The sequence below is a fragment of the Drosophila busckii genome, chromosome 2R (genome assembly GCF_011750605.1).
Source record: "Drosophila busckii strain San Diego stock center, stock number 13000-0081.31 chromosome 2R, ASM1175060v1, whole genome shotgun sequence".
Taxonomy (NCBI): Eukaryota; Metazoa; Arthropoda; class Insecta; order Diptera; family Drosophilidae; genus Drosophila; species Drosophila busckii.
The window spans coordinates 16,366,721-16,388,993 of record NC_046605.1 but is presented as its reverse complement, the minus strand read 5'-3'; the positions used below and the strand labels follow the sequence as shown (position 1 = coordinate 16,388,993).

Below are 22,273 nucleotides of genomic sequence, written 5' to 3'. Positions count from 1 at the left end.
CTGAACGCCTGCAGTGCTTAAGCGAGAACGAATCGTATATTTATTGCCTTTATTAGTGGAGTCGATTGAAAAATTTACTGCGCTCGAAATTCGATCTAGAACGCTTCAATTCACTCGCCTCAACTTCAGTTCTGACTCACTAGCGTCTGTCTATATGTATGTGTGTGTGTGGGTGTATGATATTGATAGCTTGGCTAGCGTGTGGGTGTCGGTGGGGGTGGGAGGCCTTACACAATTCATCTTGCTGCCAGCGAATATCTCACGCAGCAATTCGCAATGCTTTCACTTTATTTCCTTTTGGCAATCTTTTTGCTTTCCTTTTCTTTTTTTGATATTTGGCATGCAGCTAAAGGTGCTGTGTGTATGAAATTCGCTCAATTGCCTAGCCTCAGTTGGTTGCAGCTACTTTTCACATTCCCAGCTCGTTGGCATTGGCGTTGGCGTTTCGCTTATTTCATTTGCGCTGCTTGCTGCTTGCTGCTGTTGCTTTCTTAAGTACTTTGCTGGCTGTTTGCATTACAGGCAGAGAGTTGTCCTTGCGTCGAGTGTTCGTTTGTATTTGTTTTCAATTTTGGCAGCTTCTGTAAATGTTTATATCATTTGATATAAGCATGCCATTAGCGCAGCTGACTGACTCCACGTGGCGTATGAGTAATCAGACAATTCGACGATTGCAGTTGCTTTTGCTTTTCATTTTCAGCTTTCTCTACCTCATTGTTATTTTCGTTTTGCTAAATTGCGAATTGTAAGTCGCTTGTTCTACTTATAGCACAATTGATTTTTCTCGCTCGCTCTCGATGTCAAGAGCAATTAGGTGCCGGTTAAGGCTTCCAGTAAATCACACTGACCTGACATTGAAGATAGCAGTCGAGCCAGTCAGCAGTCGAGTTGCCTCAATAGCAATTAACTGCGATTTGTCGCAGCAGCAGCTTCGTCTGCTTATCAACTGTTGTCACTTTTATTTATAAAACAAGAAATAAACTATTAATTGCATTTACTGCGCAGCTAATTGAAAATTGATAAGTTGTTCGCGTATTATCGTTAAGGCCATTCCAACTGATTACCAAGCCTTAATCTATTAAGGTTGCCAACTTGATTGCTTTTCTGAGTTCGGGTCTCAAAATTATTTAATTCTCTTTGTGTCTGGGGGCTTATTTTCATTTGCATTTTATCAGCATTTATTATATATATTTATATATTTTATTTAGTATGCATATCTTATATCTTATCTTTTCTTTTTTTATAAATTTTTGGCTTAGCTAAGCACTAAAGTTTGTCCAAAGAGTTTGGCATTCAATTTGACAATTTAAAATTATTATTATTCATAACTTATTTAAATCAGTTATATAAAACAAATATATAAGTCTTATAAAACAACAAGTCAGATCTTCACTCTCTTGTGCTTCCAGAAATGTACACAAGCAGTCATCATGCATATTCTAGAATTTATCAACTGACACACTCAATCTTTAATTTTTGCTGATAGCTGCATTAAAAATCAATTGATTTTGGCATAACATTTGGGCTTGTCGAAGATAAGGCTAACAAATTGGCAGTCGTGATACTGAAATGTCAGTTATTTCGACTTTGGCAATAACATTTTTTGCTACAAGCAACAAACGGAGAAAAAAATGTTTAAAATTAAGCAAATTAAACAGGCAATCATTTTGGCTTTAGCTTGCATGAGCGCATTAATAATCTGACAGATAGACAGACAGACAGTAAGGTAGGCAAATAAACCGACTGAAGCAGTCAGACAAGTGCACAATACAAATAAATACACACACACACATATGCACACATACGCATGAATGAAAGGCCAGTTTGCTTTTAACTTTGTGTGTGTGTTTGTAGTTGTTGTTGTTGTTGTTATTGTAGCTGCAAATACTTTGTCATAACAGACAGAAAGACTGTTGCAAAAAAGCATGAAATATGTAAATGTGTGCAAATGAGTGCTTGTGTGTGTGTGTGTGTCTGGCTGACCTGCACTTGGGTTACGTTTGCATATTTTGTGTTTATATTTGCGTTTGTTATTCGACGGATTGCACTTACTCACACACACACACACACACATTTCCGGTGTCTGTCTGTCCGTCCGTCTGTATATTTGCTTTTGTGCCTGTCAGCTTACCTAATTACATTCCGGAAATAAAACGTTGACTGATTGTGCCAATAAATGAAAATAATGACGCACCATTGACTGCAAACTCGCAAAGCGACGACGACGGATACAACAAACTGAGCTCAGCGCTCGCTCTCCTCACAGCCGGCAAACTTTTTGCCGCACAATGACAACCACTGTGGCAAGTCTACATCCACCCAGCCCCACACCCCAACCAACCCCATCCCACTCAGCGCCCTTACCGCAGTTGTAGCGCAACTTTTGTGCTTTTACTTTGAGTGTATGCTGTTAAAACAGAGCTCTTGACGAGTTTATTTCCTACGCAGCATTAACTGATTGTCTGTGATTTTCTTGTTTTTAGATAATGAAAGCCCACGCATACACTCACACTCACACACACACACACACACACACGTGCAGACATTTAGCAACTTGTGGGCACACATAAAAGACTGAGAGTTGGTCAGCGTGTTACATTTTATATACTAAGTATTTCAGTTGGCAAGTTGCGGGCCATTTATATGACCAATGTCTTAAAAAAAAAAACAAAAGTTTAAAACTGCTGCGGGCAAAATATTTCTTGCATGCAGCAAGTTGCTCATTTTTTCTAATCAACGACTTTTACTTCGATTTCGGGGCTAACAACAAAAGTCGCATTGGAAACTGCAAGCAAATCGCTTGATAGTCTCCCCAAAAAGTATGCTAAGCATTTAGCAGTTTACCCAAAGCTCCAGACTATGCGTGTTGTTCCAAAATGTAAAATGTTTTCAGAGCTGATGGCTGCAGTCAGTCAGTCGGTCGTTCGGTCGGTCGGTCGGGGGGACTGTTTGTGTTCAAACTTGGCCCTTTTACTAATTTCAGCACAATAACCCAAATTAAAGCGGTTTTTGGGGCTTGTTTGCAGCTGCTCCAGACACGAAAGCCGAAACGCACGGCTGCAAAGCAAAACTTCAAGAGAGCACAGTCAAGACGAAGAGCAAAGCATAGACATTCGGCATTTTTATAGCATTCTCTACAGTGCGCAGCTGCTAGAGCTGAAGAGAGAATCGTTGGCGTTGCTCTCTCAAAAGTATTTGCTATAAAAATGTAACAGCTGTTTTGCTTTAGTTTGATGTGCATATCATAGAATAATTCTGTGCTTGATATCTTCAAGTATTTGAATAATAATATTAAATAAACATTTAAATAAGATATTTAATATTCTAAATAATTTATAAGACAAATGTTGCAAATATGCAATGTAAACACATTTAATTTGATAAAAAAATTGATAAAATCGGGCAATTACATACAAAAATCAAGGCAAGAATATTGGCAAAAATTATAATGTACACTTGAATAAGTCAATAAATCAAGTTAAAATAAATTGGATTTAAATAAAAATGAATAATATTTTAAATTGTTTAAAATTATGCCGTAAATTAAATGAATAATTTATCCTCCACACATTAACTCTTAATACATATTTTTTATTTATATATATTTGTCTGCCAGTCTATGTACCATTTAGAAAAGACTTAAGAAATATAGTTAAAAAAATTAAAAAATAATTTAAAAATATAATGTATGTATTTAATACTAAATATGCATAATTAATTCTTTTTATATAGTTTCAATTTAATTCAATAGAATTGTAATTTATTAATTTATACAAATATTTTAAATATTTAAATAATTCTTATTTAAACCTACGCTAATTTATGCCAAGCAGGGCTTACGGCTAAATAAAAATTATTTACTAAATAAAATAATTTATATGGTGCTTAATATTTATTAACGATTCATATATTTAATATATTAAATAATTCAGTTTTAAGCTGCCTTGCCGCCAAATTAATCGCATCCGTCTGTTAGTCTGTTCCCCGTGGACCAATTACACGCACAAACGAAAGGAAGTTGCTATAAAAACGCAAGAGAGCGACAGCGGGAGAGCAGAAAGCATAAGAGAGCGACACAGCATTCGTTTGTTCGTGTCTGCCGCTGCTGCTGCTGGCGTCGCTGCCAGTGCAGACGGAGTGGAGCAGAGCAGAGTTTGCTAGCCATTTGTGATGTTTGCTACGATTGCCACACAGCGGTCGTATCCGTGTCCGTGTCTGTGTCCTCACCAACATCAACGCTAGTGCCAGTCGCATGCGAAAGCGTAAAGTAAACAGACAAGCGTCGTCCGAGCATGCACAAGCGCGCCGAAGTTTACCCCACAACAGCAGCAGCAGCAGCAGCAGCAGCAAGCGCAACAGCAACAACTGTGACAACGACAACGACATCGAGTGTGCGTCGCAGTCAGCGTCTGAAGCGAGCGACGCCTTTAATCGGCTGCTCGGCCAGTTGCCACACAGCCACATCCTTTGGACGCCGCATGCAGTCAGTTAATTTCTGACCACAGCGGCAACGCGTTGCGTGCGCTCCGTGTGCGCATTAAATTCGAATTGCAGCCAGTCAATCAAAGCAGCAGCAACAACAGCAGCAAGCAAGCAAAAAATTACGCCGCGTATACGCAATGTGCTGGACTCAAGTCCGCGTATGTATAATGCAGTTGCAACTGTGGCACGTGGCATATGGCAGCGGCCAACATAAACTAAGCAAAGCAACTAAAACTGTGGCATGCAACATTTAAGAAAAAACAAACCAAAGTCAAGTGAATTAAAATCAACAACAATTGCATTTAAGCACAAATTAACAAATCAAACAAACAAAACAGTGTAATTAAATTAAAATAGCGCATACGACGCGTTGGACACGCGGCTACAAAATGTCAACGCGAATGTTTTGAGTGAAATGCCAACGAGTGTGTGCATTGAACATTGATAAATTGATTTACATATGCAAAACAATTGAAAAAACAAAGCACACAAACAAATAAACAGAGCAAAAGCAACAGCAACATCAACAACAACAACAGCGCGTACAAAATGCCGGCGTCAAGTGGATTATATCACATCAAGCGCGGGCGTGTCCTTGACAGCGCGCAAAAAAGCACGACGCTCATTTTTATAGCATTTATGGCGGCATGCAGCACTTGCGGTAAATATAACAAAAACACACATAAGACACACACGCTCCATTTGCAATTGATAACAATTTTTTTTTATTGAAAATCATTTTTCATGCATGGCAATTATGACGAATTAAATTTGCTGCTGTAGCTGACAGCGCGTATGCGTAATTAAATTTATGACAATAACTGTAAAAGAAAATCATTTGATTCTTCAAGTTTGATTGACTTGAGGTAGGACGACAACAATAAAAGCAAGTTGTGGGCAACATTTTATTGGCAACGACAGGTCAGCGCTGCTGTTGCGGAAATCGTGCATCACTTGTCAATTGACTGACAGCAAACAGTCAGCGCAATAGCAACAGCAACAGCAGCAACAACAATGCCACACAGCTTGTCGTGCTGCTGCTGCTGCTGCTTCTTCTTCTTATTCGACATAAACGCAAACACTTGTCTGTGGGGCACAAGTGTCTGAATGTTTGGCAGCGAAGAGAAGCGCTGCTGTTGGCAATTTGTCAAGCAATCAACAAAGCCAGCAATTGCCCTCAGCGGCGGTGCGGGGGCATGTACATGGGGGCGTGGGCGTGGCAGTTAGTGTTGAATAGCCCCAAGGTGCTGCCGCGCTGTTTTGTTGCCAAATCATTGAAACAAATAAAAAGCAAAGCGCAGCAAAGAAAAACGATCAACATGCACACGCATCTGTGTGTGTGTGTGTGTAGCCCTTCAAATAAGTAGAGCACTTGCTGCGCCTGTGTGTGTGTGTGTGTGTGTGTGTACGTACTTTCGCTCTCATTCGCTCTAGCGCACAGTGGGCAATTTCACATGACTAGTGAAATAAAATGAATAACTTCAATTGGTTTTATTCACAATTTAGAAGAATTGTTTAGATAAACAATATTTATTAAATATAATTAAACAAACTATGCATAAATGAATTTTTTAGATGAGCAATATTTACATTGTAGCAAATTGTTAAACATACTTTGTAAGCATATTAATTTTATTTAGATTTTTTTTTAATTAAATAACTTGAATATTAGAATTGAACTTCGCTGGCTAGACCCATCGCCCACTGTTTGTCACTCACTCTCTCTCTCTTCCTCTAACGCCCTTCTATGCGTGGCCACCCTTGGGCCATGGAACTGTTCTGTAGAATCATCAAATAAACCGACCCAGTTGCTGGCCCTGGAGCTGTGCACTTCTGGCACATCTAGCACATGCATTGTTGCATGCTATGCCAACTTTTGTTGCCTACTTTTTCGGGCGTCTCTCTATATTGTGTGTGTGTGTGTGTGTGTAACTGTCACTGTCAATGTTGTAATGAAAATTCAGAGCAGAGCTGCGCCAAGCAGACCATACCATATATATATATATATATATATGTATATATATATTTATGCACTTACTCTGGTAAGCAACAAAGCAAAACAAGAGCTTAGTTCTTAAATGCAAACATTTTTGTTGCGCTGCTTCTGCTGCGCTCTTGTTTTATTTGGAGCGCATTAATATTTAGTCAGCGACATACATAAATCAATATGCATGCGTTGCATGTCACCAGAAACGACCCATAGTGCAGTGGCAGAGCGTTGCTATTTGAAGGCCATGCCTCAATAAAAATGCATTTTTACTGCACACAAGCATTTGCATAATTTAGCACACTAATGCGCTCTAATATACAAATACAAATACTATGCATGGCAAACTTTAATCTATGCGAGCATTGAAGCTGCTATTGAAATGTGAAAATTAACATCGAGCAATGACTGGACTTGCCACAGCTATAAATCGAACTGCTTATTCGTTCTTATGATTATAATATAATAATCTGTTAGATATAATTATTTGCATAGAGCTCGCACGAACTTTTGTTGAATTAAATCATATTAAATTCTTTATCTTATTTAAAAGATTTTTAATGACATGCATCTAATGCTCAAAACGAAAATGATCTTCACTTTCTATGTTAAAATGCTGCTCTTTGTTCTATGTTAACTATGAAGTTAATTCTAAACTTAAGTATTAGCCACTGTTGTAGAAATTATTTTCTATATTCAGTTATAAGATATTATTGTCTTTTATCCTTTGATTTTTATAGATTAAAGTTTGCATTAACTTTTTTAACTCTTAATAATTAACACTAACCTAGACCTGATTGGGTTTTTGGGGTTTCCCCAATCCTTGCAACAAATGTTGGGTCTGTTTAACACTCCCAATCTATAAGTTTATCAAATCTAAAAAAACAAAAACAATATTTAAATAATTTTTAAATTAAATTTTAAATATTTTTTGTAATCCTTTTCTTTTATCGTCGACTGTTCATAGTTGACATTAAATAAATAAATAAATTAACCAATTAAGAAAAATGCTTCATTACAAAATAAATCGTAAGAAAATTTAGTCAACATTCCTGTGGAAGTTGCATCATACTTGGCCATATATCTTAATTGGGTGAGGAGATAATAAATTTGTTAAAGGTTCACTATTAACTCCTCCTCGGACGAACTCTTTCCGAGTTCGCTGTGCAGATTACAACAGACTGGATTATGCTCGCAGTTTATTATTCCGAAAACTGTATTTTATTGTTAATATTTATTTAACTTGCCACACATTATGGCCACATATGTTGGGTCACAGCTTTTTCTTCATTCCTAGAAAAACATTTGCCATTTAATTTTAAAACACTTACATTTAATTAATTTTACATATCAAACAATTTGTATTTTTCCAAAGTCGACATTAAATAAGTACATAAGTCTACAAAAAGAGAAAAGTTAGTTGCGTAAACTTTTGGCCAGATTTAATTTTCAGTGCAGCAGCATACGCACATTCAAAAAGTTACAGTTATAGCTCAATTGGCAGGCTAGGCGCTTTGGCTTAATTGCTTGGCTACCGACTGCTTTTAATTAAATCAGACAGCTGAGGGCTAAACCGCAGGCTCTGCTCTGCTGTCGGCGTATGCCCATGGCGTATGCGTAATGTAAGGCAAAGTATCTGCCTAATTGTTGTTTAATTGAATAATTAATTGAAGCTGTCAAATATTTGTTGCAATTCAACTTGCAGTTGCTGCTGCAATTTCAGTTGCATGCAGCGTAATCAACGCGTGTGGCACGTATGTTCAATATTTCTTCATCTCGAGCGTAATAATTTTAAATAAACTCAAGGCGCTGCTGTCAGCGTTGCCGGCACACACACACACACACACACACACACACACGCGCGCGTGTGGAGCACAGGTCAAGGCCTATGTAGACAGTCTCACCCACAGCGTACGTTGGCGAGCATAATTTAATAGCACACACACACACTCTTGCAGTTACACATATGCACACAGGTAATGGTAGAGGTAACGGTAAAGGCAACGGTAAAGCCAACGCCAACAGAGCCATAAAGTTCACCTGTTACAAATGCAACGCCACGTGGGGCGTTGGCAGCCATAATAATCAGCGCAAAAACTAATGGTCACACACCCCCCACCCACCCAACACAACATCGCCCACATGCACACATATGCATGTAGTTGGTATCATGTGTAAATCAGGGCGTGTGTGTTGGTGTCTGCAGTTTTGCTTGCACTTCTTGTTGGCGTTGAAAGCACGTAAATTCCACATAATTTGAAGTTGGCGCCAGCTTTTGGTTACCGTAATGCGTATGCGAATACCGGCTGCGATTTTTTGGGTAAGTGGGCGTGGCTCTTGTGGGCAGCTCATGACAAAAACTAAAGCGCGTATTGTATTATCAGCAAGTTTGCTAAATCTACAAATTCAGTCAGTTTTAGACTGAACAAATTTTACATCAACCTCAGATTAAGCCAAAATTAACTTCACCATAATTTCCACTAGCAACTCTTTGCTGCTTTAACTTCTAAGTGCTCTGCCTTCTATGAATTGGTTTGAGAAATTTCAGGCTAAATTGTGTATTAATTTTTTTTTGGCTTGCATTTTATGTAAGGAAAAGAATTCAATCAATTTGTTCAAAAGAGTTTTGTATGTAAAGAAAAGTATACAAAGCATAAAGTAAAATTTCAATTATATAATTCAATACAAATTATATTTATATAAAATTTCATTATTTATTATTTTTATAAAGACAACTTTTGCTCCTAACTTTACTTAAGTCTTACTTAATTTTTCTCTTTATTTTGCTTTGATGTTGCTCTGCTTAATTTTTGTTTATAATGAAAACAACTCTTGTTAATTATAATGAAAAACAATAGCAGCGCTTCTTTCTATAAATTTTGGCATCCAGAAAGAATCTAATTCATAACTTGCCTATATATAATGTTTACTAAGCGTGTGTGGTAAATATTTACATATATTCAATTTTTCTAAAAAGGTTTTGTTTGCTTTCAATTTGCATGGCATCTGGTTTAATTTTAGAGCCATGCATTCTATTCTCAAAATTAACTAAAGTTTACTTTTCTCACCTATCAACTCGAGCCCATGCTAATGTTTACTTTACTTTATTGGCTTACCAAGAGCTAAAAGCTTTATTTTTGCAAATATTTATCTACGCTTTTTTAGGCATTTTTTAAAGCCTATTTCAGTTATTCGTGTGTCTATCGCTTATCCCGTAAACTTTGGATTCGTAGAATCAGCTTTGTGTTGTCAGCTTTTCATTTTTGAGCTTTCCACAGCTACAAGAGCTGCTCAATCGGCTTTCAAATGTGTTTCCCAGAATTTATTCGTTACATGCATTATTGGAATCAATTTCTGGAAACTCTTGCCGTGCATTATTAATTTTGCAAGCACATTTAACTCGAAGCTCGAACGTGTGTGTGCGTGTGTGTGTGAACATAATTGAAATGGATTTTTGTGCAAATCATGCAAAGCTATTAAAGGTTAGACTGGCTGACAGGCACTTCAACTTTGACTGCTTATCGTACATGCAAATGCTTTTCCGATTTACCTAACAATTTTTTTGTGGGTCAAAGTTGTGTAGCTCTGGACCATCGAAAGTTGCGCATCATGGTTAACGCTGAGAGAACTGATGATGGCGATGATGATGATGTGCATAGTTTGATAGCCCAGCAGTTGCTAACGAGCCACAGTTGCTGTTGTTGTTGTTGTTGTGCGTAGAAGTTTTTGACAAGCGGCCGCCGCTATTGTCCTTTCGTCCCATGCCCAGACTATGAAGAGGCGTGCCACAAGATTTTTAACACTCGCCGCTCTTGTCGCCGCCGCCGCCGTCGCCGCAGAGAGTTGTTTGCTCTAATTATTAGTCCATGGGGCTTGTTTGCACTTTTCAAGCCAAAAATACTCGAGGGAAGTTTAAGTTTATTGAAGCAATTAATTTGCTTCAAGTGTGCGCTTGATTTCGCTTCAGCCTCTGCGTGTGCGTGTGTGTGTGTGTGTGTGAGTTTATTTAATGTCATTGCTGACATGATGTTGCCTTAAAGTTAAATGCGCATTAACAGACAGAGCGACAGACAGACAGACAGTGAAGTCGAAATTCGCGCTGACACAATTTCATTCCAAAGTTGTTGCTGCAACAGAATTGTGCGAGATATATAAGTATATATGTTTATAGTCGGAGAACTGTGAGCATTTGCCTATTATTTGTCTCGCTGGCAAGCTGCAACTTTTTTGGAGCAGCAATTGCTTGAATTTCAAGTGAAAACTTTTTGGGTTTTGCGCCTTTTTATTCTTGAGGCCAAAACTTTTGCAAAACTTTTCGTACTGTGTTATTTTTTTTTTCATTGTTCTCTTTGCCAGCAGACAGTTGCGTATGCGTGTGTGTGTATGTGTGTGCGTCTAAGTAATTGCGCGTTGAGGCAACTGGAGCAAACTGTCTGCGTTTTAAATGCCAACAAGCACATTGACGCCAAAAGCTAAGACTGCCAAATGGCCCACTAAGAACCAAAGCTACAGCTAAAGCTAAAGCCCAAAGTCATCTCGATGTTGCTGCAATTCACAAAATTGAAATTATGCAACAAGCAGCCGAAGCAGCCAAAGCCAAAGCACAAAGCCATGCCAAAAGACATATGCGTAGCACTTTGTCTTTGGCTCGCTTGCAACTCCAACTAAAGCTAAAAGCATCACTATATATTCATATGTGTGTGTGCTCTTATGTGTGTGCGTGTGGCTTAAGAGTTGAAAATTGTTGCAACTACTAGTTAAAAGTTTCAGCCCTGCTATTCTCTTGGTTAAAAACTTTTTCGTCCGCACATGTTTATTATCAGCTAATTTATACGATTAATTTATAGTCTAACTGCTTTAAGGCTGAAGTGCCGCCTTATCAAAGTTGCCGATTCAGTTTTTTCTGAATGAGCTTGTCACGATTTAAATGAAATTTAAACAGTTACCTATACGGAAGTCTAAGGCTTTAAGTTCTTGATGCTGTTTTATATTTATTTTACTACAAGTTTGTATATTAAATATATATTAAGTGAGTGATACCAAAATAGTTATTCTGAATTACCATTATTAACTAATTAACGTCTAATATGGCAGATTAGTGCAATGGATTTAAGCTCCATATATAAAGTATTTTACTTTTATTAGAAAACTAATGTCAACATGAGCTAATTTAGGACTTCAAGACAGAGCCTCACCTTTAATGGAAAAATTAATTTTTTTTTATGATCACGCTTTATTAATTTTAGTTATAATTACTGTTTTAGTAGTATATTTTTTATTAATCGATTCTTATTACACGGACAAACACTTGAATCGTTTATAAATAAATTTACTCCAATAACGTTTCTCACTCACCCTTCGCTTATTCATTTTATTTAAAAGAGACCAGCGAACAAACCAAATGAATAAAAAATCATAATTATTTAATGCATAATCAACGACTAATTTATTTTATATTAGTTTCCCAAGTTCTGGACTCTTTAGGCTTCTCAAATTGTTATAGACTTTAATAAATTATGCACTGTTTAGTGTCTAACTTTTTATTAAATTTTTGTCGTTTGCTTTATTTAGGGCTGATCTCTTCGTTTCTGTTTTTTTCTGTTGCCACACAGACAGTTTGTGCGTTAAGTAACTTAACTCGCGGTTGTCATCTCTGCTTAAAGCCAAACGCATTTGCTGTTGCCAACCTTAGCTTAGCAGCGCTTTAATGCGTATTTTCGGCAAATATAGCTCCCAACCGAGCGCGCATTAAAAAGGTACACGGCAAACTGGATTATGGTTTTAAGTGTAATTACAATTTACATGGCTTCCATTCTGGCAGCTGTATTAAAACACACACACACACATACAGACACACACACAGACACAGACAAAGCTTGTATTAAAAACTTAAACACCAAATGATAAGCGACTGCCAGATCCTCTATGCCCAACGCTAAGCCTCTAAGTGTATAAAAAAAATATATATATAAAAAAATACAGCGCCGCTAGTCGGTTTCACGGTCGTAATTAGAAACTTTTTAGTTGGCAGCGCACAAAAGTTTAGACATGACTTTTGAGGCATTAACGTAGTCAATGTTGTTGGCCGCCATTTTAGCGCCATGATGCGGTAATTAATTTTCCAACAGACAAACGGCGGGGCTGGGGGTGTGGTGTAGTTTCAGTGTCAGCCATTGCGCTGGACAGGCTGGTTTTAGTTTTCAAGGTTATTTTTTTCAGTAAGCAAAAAAAAATAAAAAATAAAATACGTGTATTGCTTGGCGAAGCACTTTTGAAGCTTTAAATAAAAGTTAATTTATTTATGCAGCAGTTTTAACAACAAATATTTATTTACATGGTGAGTGGTTAAAATTCATTAACAACAATTTTCATTTGTGCATTTACCACAATTTAAATATTGTGCATAAAAAATTATCGTATAAAATTAAATTATAATTAAAGTATTACTCATTTTATTAACAACATGTTTTATTTGTGCAATTTAAATATTTTCAATAATTGCAGTCAGTTAATTAAAATATAATTAAATAAAGTTTGCGCATTTATTTTTCTATGAGTTAAGCTAGTTAAATGAATTTAAATAAAATGCATATAGATATTTTTTGTATATTTAAAGACTCATGTGCTATTTATATTTTTGACTAATTAGCAAACAAAGTTTTCTTTATATAGCCAAGTTTGTTTATTAAAATTATTGTTGTTATGATGCGCGAGAATTTGAGCGGGTTCTCTATAGTTTGCTGTTTGGCTTTGGTGGTTTCTGAGGCTGGTCTATGGTATTTAATTTCAAATTTATAGTCAGCGTGTTGCGGCCTACTGCTAATGGCTGCAACAAGCCCACACACACACACACACAGACAGGCACATGCATGAGCTTTACTTAATTACCGTTGATAATTTACACTTTCGCTGGTTCGGCTGGGGGGCAGCTTTGCTTTAAGTTTAGCGTCGTTTGGCTGCACATTGCTGTGTGCTCTACATAAATTAAAGTTTACGTGGTGTCTCCTTGTAAGATGTGGCAAGGCAGCCCCAGTTGGTTATTCAGCTGGCAGTTGCTATACGACGGCGACGCCCATACAGAATGCCAACTAAAAAGCAACTCTGTTTGCCAGACATGCGTAGGGAGGGAGCAGCGCTTGATATATATGAATGTTTGTACATAAGTATGTATGTAAATGCGTGGAGGAGCTTGCGTAACAATTTGGATTACAGTTGAAGTAGTTGACAGTTGTGTGGGTGCGGGGCGAAGGCGTGTGGCAGGCTAATTTATGAAAATTGCTCTCGAAATTATTGGCAAGCAGCGCTTCGCACTCAACTGAAGCAGCAAGCAGCAAGCAGCGGGCAAATTGTGGTTAGCTTAGCTCAACAGCCTGTCCGACTGACTGACGGACGATCGGACAGACAGACAGACAGTCAAAGTACGCACGGACTTTTCTGACTGAATGACGCAATTGGAGCGACTTTGCGTTGCGATAATGAGCTAAAACCGTATTGAAACTCGCTGGCGCCCAGAAGTATGCAAATATTTGTGTGTGAAGTAAAAAGCACTAGAAAAGTGAAAATGTGAAAAGTGCCCAACAAGCATAATTTATTAGCTAACTGCTTAAATTTCAGAGCGTAACGAACAAACAGCGAAAAAAACTGAAAATAAAACCAAAGCAACCAAATCAACAACAACAACAATAATACAAATTATAAAAATATATATAGCTATATATGTATGTTATGTAGAAAATACGGCGCGTATAAATTTCTGCCGGCTGCCAGCTAAGCAGAATAAAAAAAACAACTACAAGCGCACAAAGATGATGGAAGAAGAAGCAGAAGCGAAGCGAATTTGTGACATTGCTGTCTTGGCTGGTTTGTTATTTGTTGCCTTTAATCTTTGGGGAACAGAATTTGCGCGATTTCCAGTGCCAATGCCTTTGCTTACAAAAGGATGAAGCGCCCCGAGCCCCCCGGACTCAAGGACAACAAATGATAACGGTTAACACAGCAGCAGCAGCAACAGCAACAGCAACTGCCAGCAACACCAACAGCAATGCCTAATGATACTGTCAACAAAAAACGAAGGGGTCGCCAGGCAGGCCGAATGCGCAAGCTATGTTAGAAAAAAAAAACAGAAGAAATGAATAAAAAAAACCCACTCGCAAGAAATGCGAAAAGACAACGACAACCGACAGCGACACAGCAACAACGCCAAGCAGAATATGATGATGACAGCAAAGACTGCGAGACGGCAACGGCAACGGCAACAATTTCAGCCATTAGATACTGTAAGCGAGCGTGTATTGTAAAAGTGACTGCAGAAGCGGGAGAGATGCGGTGCAACCTGAGCCGTATAATGCCAGCACGCAAGCAGCTCACACGCACACGCACACACAGTTGAAAGCACATCCTGACTGATTCGCTCGGCAAAATTCTCGTTCATTTGCTTCCCACTGTTTTGCATTTATTCACTTGACTTTGCTTTAACAATGAGGTAACTTTCGAGTGTGGTCCCGACAGTGCTAGCCAGTTTAGCTATTTTATAGCTAGACATAGCTATTTTGAAATTGCATGCGATAGTACGAAATACGAATTGCTATTAGCCAGATTTGTAACAAATTAAAGAATTGATGTGACTATTTTGTATTTTACATTTGGCACACAACATTTGAGCTACTAGCAATGCCAAAAAGTTAAATCTAATGCCTAGAAATGCTATAAGTAACATTACTAATCATCGAGAATTGATGACTGTATGAATTGGATAACGAAAAATTATTCTAATACGACTAATACTGGTTTTCAGTTACAGGCTAAGTAATCAACTAGCCAAAAGCTAAAGTCATCATAATGAAGGTGAAGCTTAATATATATATATTAATATTTTAATGCATATATACTTATTTTAATTCTTAAATGCTATATGTATTTAAATATAAAAGTGTTCAAAATAAACGAGCAATTTAAGCTCAAAGTTTTCCCAACTTAAATATTCAATTAATAAATATAGCAATAAATATCTAAAAACCTAGATATGTCTGTATCTGTAGTTGAAGTTATTTGTCTATTCTGCCAGCACTAGTATCTTGCTCTGCAGCTTTGTATGTATGCGTGTGTCTCTAATACATAGACCGGCGTATTTTTGTTTTCCTTACACGCACACAACGCATAGATTGAATATTTGCTGCCTTTGCCGCAGATTTGCAAACCGAAAGTAGACAAAATCTACAAAACACAAATCATTGTTGGACTATCAGATGCCGCAGCTTAAGGCCCGAACCGTAGCAATAATTATTTAATAGCCTAAAAGTAAAGCAATTTATATATATTTATATAAATAATGCTTTGTGTCTGCTCGAGAATTCCAGCATAACCTTTAAGTATCCCATGGTGAGAGCCTAAGCTAAAATTGCCCTCGAGCCGCGTGTCCTTCATAACTTCCAGCGGCGCATAAGTCAATGTGCGTTTTTATGTGCCTATGTGTGTGTGTGTGTGGGTGTGTGCGTGGGTGTATGTGTATGCAACAATTTAGTGTAGGCGAATGTCTGCGGCTTGAATCCAATGGCAAATAAGTAAATCATGAATAATATCATTTATTTTTATTCGCAAGCAACAGCTTTGATTACTTTGTTTGTTTGCAGTGTAAGTGAGAGTACGCAACTGTACATGTTTGTGTGTCTGTGTGTGTGTGTGTGGGGCAATTAAAAATTCGAAAGTGGAAAAGTTTGTTGCTTAACTCAGTTAATGCGCAACTTGCTGCTTATTGTTATTGTTTGGTTTCTACTACTAGTTGCTGTTTAGTTGGCCAAACTGCAGGCCGGCGCTGCTTTACTTTTTGCCAAATATAAAAGGCATTAGGTTGTTGCTATACTAAAAATATACAACTTTATGCATTAGAATTAAGCATTTCCCCTGGCAACTTTTCTCTGCAACTTTCAGCAATTTTCAATTAAGCAAAAAGCTATTTAATGGCAGAGCTCAAATAGTTCATTAAAAATATTTATGTATTTATGGCTTGCGCATAAATAAATAATATTAAATATTCTTGGCCTCGGCTATGACCAAAAGTTGATGAAGCTTTTGTGGAGATGTTTCTGGGTTGTTTAAATAAAGTTGTTAAATAAAAAAATTATGTGTAATCTAGCATTTGAAAATGTAGTTCATTTTTTAATTAATACTCTTATTAGTTGCATTATTAATTGAAAACAAATTCAACATGCCACCATATTAACAACAATTAATTAACAAATATTTTTTATGACAAAACACATTGGCAATCATCTAATGGCAACAATACTCTACAGATTTATTATAATATATTTGTTAATTAATTTACTTGGCATATTTATGCATGGCTTCAGGAATAAATATCTCGTTTGGATTTATATTTGTGACAGGCACTAATTATCATAATTCATTATGAATGCCCAATGGCAAAATCAATAAATTTTCTGAGTGGCGCGTTCGTTTGTTGGCTTTGGCGTTGTCGTTGTAGTTGTTAGGTTAATAACAATAATTCTCTTGATATTGACTTGCTAATCTGAGTGACAGCTGGAGAGCGCTCCAGAGAGAGAGAGAGAGAGAGAGAGAGGGCAAAAACAACAATAATAATAAGGAACGCATTCAATCAGCATTGAGTGAATGGTCAAGTGATTGCAATCAGTGGCAGCTAGTTAACAACAGCAATAGCAACAATAGTAATGAAATGAAATAAAGTCACCTGACAGCAATTTGATGTTGTTGCTGTTGCTGCTGCTACTGCTGTTGCTGCTGCTGGTGCAATTTTACAAGTGCAGCTGGCAGCTAAACACAATGGACAACAGAGAGTTCGGCCAGAGCCGAAACTAGCAGCAGCTAAAGCTAAAGCTGAAGCCAAAGCCGAGGGACTGAGGCAAAGCGACCACAGGCCAAAACTCAAATACAAAGGGCTGGGGCTGGGATGCTAAGCATGGGATTGCTGTCGACTTGTACACCACGTGGTATTTGCTATTGCCGAGCGAGCTGTTTGCTTTGCTTTTGCGTAGCGCAACAATGAGCGCCCGAGGCGCAATTCCTGATGAGATTCGCTTGGTGACTTGTGTGCGTCTCTCTGTGTGTGTGTGTGCCTGCCACAAAACGAGGCAGCAAGCTGTACTTCGTGTACTGCTGACATGGCAATTACTAAATACAATTTGTTGGCAGCAAGTTTTAATGGGCTGGCAACGAAGTTTAGCATACGGCAAATTGATTACTGCAACGGAAACTTCCAGCACTCTCGAGCAAGCGCTTGCAATTAGCCTCAGTTCTAGACCAAAAATGTCCAACAGTCACGCTCAGTCTCAGTCTCAGCTCAGCTGCAGTCCAATGCTCCCCCAGTCGCAACTTAATCGCCGGAAATCATGCAATGTGCAGACGCGGCGCCAGTTGCGCGCTCTGTTTGTTGTGCAGCAACAGAATTAAAGTCAATTTGTTTAGTTAATAAGCGAACAGGTACAGCAAGACAGCGATTACGTATACGCAACGTGCGCTAGCAGCAGCAGCTGCAGCACCAGCTGCTGCTCAAGTTTATGCAGCCTGCAGCGTTATTTGCAGTTTTGTTGCTCACAATGATTTTCGATTGCTGCAAGGCAAGCAGCAGCAGCAGCAGCAGCAGCAGCAGCAAACTCTAATCGTGCGTGTCTGAAGCCATAAACCTGAACCTGTGCACATGTTTCAGTAAATTGTTTGGCAAAATTCAATTGCACAAGTTTTTGGGGCAAACAAACGTCAGCAAAAATCTGTGCCACTTAATTGCATTTTTAATTGCCTGGTCTATGCCCCAAAAACAAATTCACACAAAATGTTTTGTTGGGCCAAAGCCACAATTTCATTTTTATTCTGACATAGGCAGAGGATCAAATGTGTCGGTCAGCAGCAAATCAACTAAACAGAGAAATTTAAAATGCCAGAACGGACATCCGTTTATATTTGTTGTTGGGGCAGCAGAATCTAAATGTCAACACCATCCAAATGGATAAAGGCAACGCAAAAAACAGTGACAGTTCAATAAAGGAAACAAAAAATAATCATTGGCCGTACGCAGAGGCAAAGGCAAAGGCAAAGGCAAAGGCAAGAAATAACATAAAAGCCAAGCCGAGATTTGGATTTGGCTTCAATCTCATTGCCGTCAAAGTCGTCGCAGCTGTGAGGCAAGTGAAAGGACATGGGACTGGGCTTGAGCATCGATCAATGGCATTCGTTTAGCTGTTTGGCCGCAAATAAATGGAACTTAAATAGCCTGACGTCAAGCACATTAAATGTGATATGCGAACGAAGTCCAGAATGCGCAGCCTTAGCCCCGAAGGTAGCTCTGGCCATAAAAGCACTTTCCATTTTATGCTCAGCTCACAGCTCGCAGCTCACAGTGGTGCCAAGGGCATAAAAACGTTCGACTAGCGCAAATATATAAAATGTTCTCCTAGTCCAACATTGATTGGCGTCGGGCCACCAAAAAATTTGCCACATCCGCAGCAAAGCCGACACAACGTCGCCTGCTTTGTAGTAGAATTTTCAATGTGTCTGTGTGTGTGTGTGTGTGTGTGTGTTAGAGACGTTTACATTAAGTGGACTGCCAAAAAGTTGCTTTTTCTTCAATTGTGGATTTTGTTGTGTGTGTCAGCTTTTAATAATATTTTCACTTTGAAGCCACCCCCACACCTCTTGTTTGTGCTTAGACGCCGCATTACGGAAGTTGACAATTTAATTTTATGCACTGAGCGCTACAATTGAGCTTTGAGTTTGGGTAGTAGTAGTAGTAAACATTTATTTGAAGTCGTTGCCCTTTTGCTGGGCCTTGTGCTTAGTCAAGCAGCCACTGATACTGGATATTGTATATTCTAATTTGCACGTGCTTGCAATTTGCCGGCGCTACATATCCGACCTATAAATCTTCATTAGCGCACCCAAGCGCCTTTGCTCTCAGCTCTTAGTTTGGCTCGCTGCCTGACTTTTCCATTTGATTTCATCCGACGCCAGCATATATACGACGACTTAACGGCTTTGCTCAGCGGCGCTCAGCGGCACCTTCGTTGGCATAATTTATTAATGTGGCGCACATATTTTTTAGCTTTTTATGCCCCGCACAAGTGGCAAGCTAAGCATGGGGCATATAACATCTGTGATGTTTCGTTGACAGCACTCAATTGCAAATTGCATAGCTTTATCCAAGGCTTTTAGCTTGAGTTTGAGCCACTGTTTGGCCTAGGTTCAAGCCTAGTCCTAGTACAGTGGGCAATTGGCAATTATTTTAAGGCTTTTGCAATAACGACCCAGCAACTAGTTTCTATACTTCCAACAACTAATTGTTCGTGTACTCTAAGAATTTCAATAATTTAATAAGCTAGATAAATTAAATCGAGTTGCTTTAGCTCAGCTGATTTTGTTATTTTGGAATACTGATGAGTTTAATAGGTGAAGTTGCTTCAAATGAATTTGAAATGTTATCCTTGCAGATCAAAGAAGACTTAAGAGGCAACAACCCAAGACTTGTCAACTAGGTTATAAACCTAGTTGATAAGTCAATTTGATATAATTTTTAAAAAATCTTTAATTTATTTTGGTTATATTATAAAAATATAAATTAGAAATAAAAAGTTTACAATTTGCATATAGTAGAAGGTTGCTTGTTTAAATGTTTATATTAATAAAAAAATAAATATCCTTTAAGATACAACTTTAACTTATTTTACATAATTTATATATTTTTAAAAGCTTGTTTTGAGTAAAGAAAATCATCTGAAGGCTTCTAAGGCAAAATACATTTGGTATGCTGCTTTGGCTAATCTGTTATGGATTGATAAGAAAAAAATTAATGGATTTTTGGCAGCTGTATAATCTAATTAAATAACACTTGCGAGTGCAAATCGCGCACTGTGCGCAGCAGCTGCTGCTGTACTACAAGCCCATAAATAAATCTGTTTGCAAATATGAATAAAAGTGTGAACAATGGGCGCCCACGCGCTTGGGGAGTTATTGACAAAAAATCTGCAGCGTTTGATGAAGTGGCAAAAAATAAATAAACAATAACAAGCAACGGCGCAGCAGCTCGAAATTTCTGACAGTGATAAAAATAAAACACTTGAGTGATGTATTGCTCTGCCTACACAAACACACACACACACACACACACACACGCACATATCAAAAAATATATATAATATGATACACTCAGCTTTGTAGCTAAGCTGAGTGGCTAACTCAGTTGAGCTTTGGCTTTAATTGAATTCGCTGGCAAAAACTTGTAATTAGCTCAGGCTAAGGCAGCAAAAGTTTATAAAATTGCTACATTTTTATTTGTAACTGACGTTCTGCCATTGCCATTGCCTGTGCCATTGGCATTGGCATATTGTGCACTTAGGCACGCATTGAAATAAAATAAATAAAATTAACAAAAGGCGGCCGCGAACAATGTTGCTCGCTCTCCCTCGTTGTTGCTGTTGTTGCTGCTGCTGTTTGCGCAGATAGAAAGCCAATTTTATGACTCAACTTAAATAGGCACTTTACTTTAGTCTTAATGCCTTTTTATGTGCGCTGCTGCTTCGCGCAGTTAGTGCCTAGCAGTTGCCAGCTGGCAAGCGCGGCTTAGAGTCAGTGCTGCCAGAACTTCATCGCCGGAAGTAGCTAAATTGATAGTACAAATTGCTGGAAATAGCTAAAAGACAAGTTAAAACTGCTAAATAGTTAATAGATACAATAAAATAAAAGAAAAAAAGGTTCATACTCGATATTATTTGAATAAATAAAGCAACACTTGCCACTTAATTTAAGTTCATATCTAAAAATTGACATGAATGTTAGAATTATTAATCTTAGCATTGCAATTATTAATCTAAATGATAACAGTATTATGGCCAACATAGCATTAAGAGTTTTAAAATATATTAAAAGCAATCTTGAGGACATTCACTTAGTTTCCAAGGCGGCATCTCCGGCCTCTTTATACTTCAAATATTTACTCCAAAACTTCTGACGACGACTTCTGTCTTAGACAACTTTTATAAGTAAACTTCAAAGTACATGCTATCCTTAAAAAGGATATGGCAACTTACTTATCAGTCTAGCTAATAGCACATTATAAATTCTTATAGCATTTGTTAGTTAGTTCTAGCTATAATATTGCTAAGCTGTCAGCACAGACTTTGAGCCGCAGTCGTCGCGCTGGCGTCAGGCCCAGGGCACATTCAAACATTAATGATTGCCGGCCGCCATCCCTGGGCTGGGCTGGTCTGGGCACTTTAGAACGGGATGCTGAGTGAGGCTTTATTGGAAAATAAATGGCAAATGGCAAACGCGCTGCTGCCTCCGCTAGTTGCAAGTTCGCTGCGTCGCATACTTATCTGATTTTACACTATGTGCTCGACTTAGTGCTCATTGCTTGTTGCGAGCCACTGTAAGTTGCTGTTGTTAACGTTAATGTACAATAAAAATTATGACAGTCGCAAAAGTTAAACGCTGCGACCGCCATTTTGTGTACGCCTCGACGTTTACGTGTGTGGGCGTGGCTCAATTAAATGCCGCTCTCTGCCACAACTAACAGTTGATTGCTGAGTTCATGGCCAGCGGCCAGTTGACGCATTTACACAAAATTAACAGCAAGTGTCAAATGCAAACATTTAGCTCTCACAATATTTACCATAAAAACAGCGAAGCGAAAACTTCGCTGGCGCTCGAACAACTTTCGCTGCTTCTTCAGCTTCGGCGCTTCTTGAAGTTTTCGCCTACAAGTTTTTGGGAATTTCCCTTCAATTTTCAAACAAAAATGTTGCCGAAACTGCTGCAGGCTTTCAAAATATATGTAAA

General features: G+C 38.1%; 1 protein-coding gene across 2 annotated transcripts in view; it reads left to right on the top strand.

Annotated features, from left to right (window-relative positions):
• The first annotated feature begins 4,778 nt into the window (after positions 1-4,778).
• Positions 4,779-22,273, top strand: part of LOC108597779 — a 35,683-nt gene continuing 18,188 nt past the window's right edge. For both annotated transcript variants that reach the window (XM_017984495.2, XM_017984494.2), the window contains exon 1: positions 4,779-5,143. In XM_017984495.2, the coding sequence (XP_017839984.1) occupies positions 5,032-5,143 (112 nt within the window). In that variant the 5' untranslated portion in view covers positions 4,779-5,031. The remainder of the gene's footprint in view (positions 5,144-22,273) is intronic.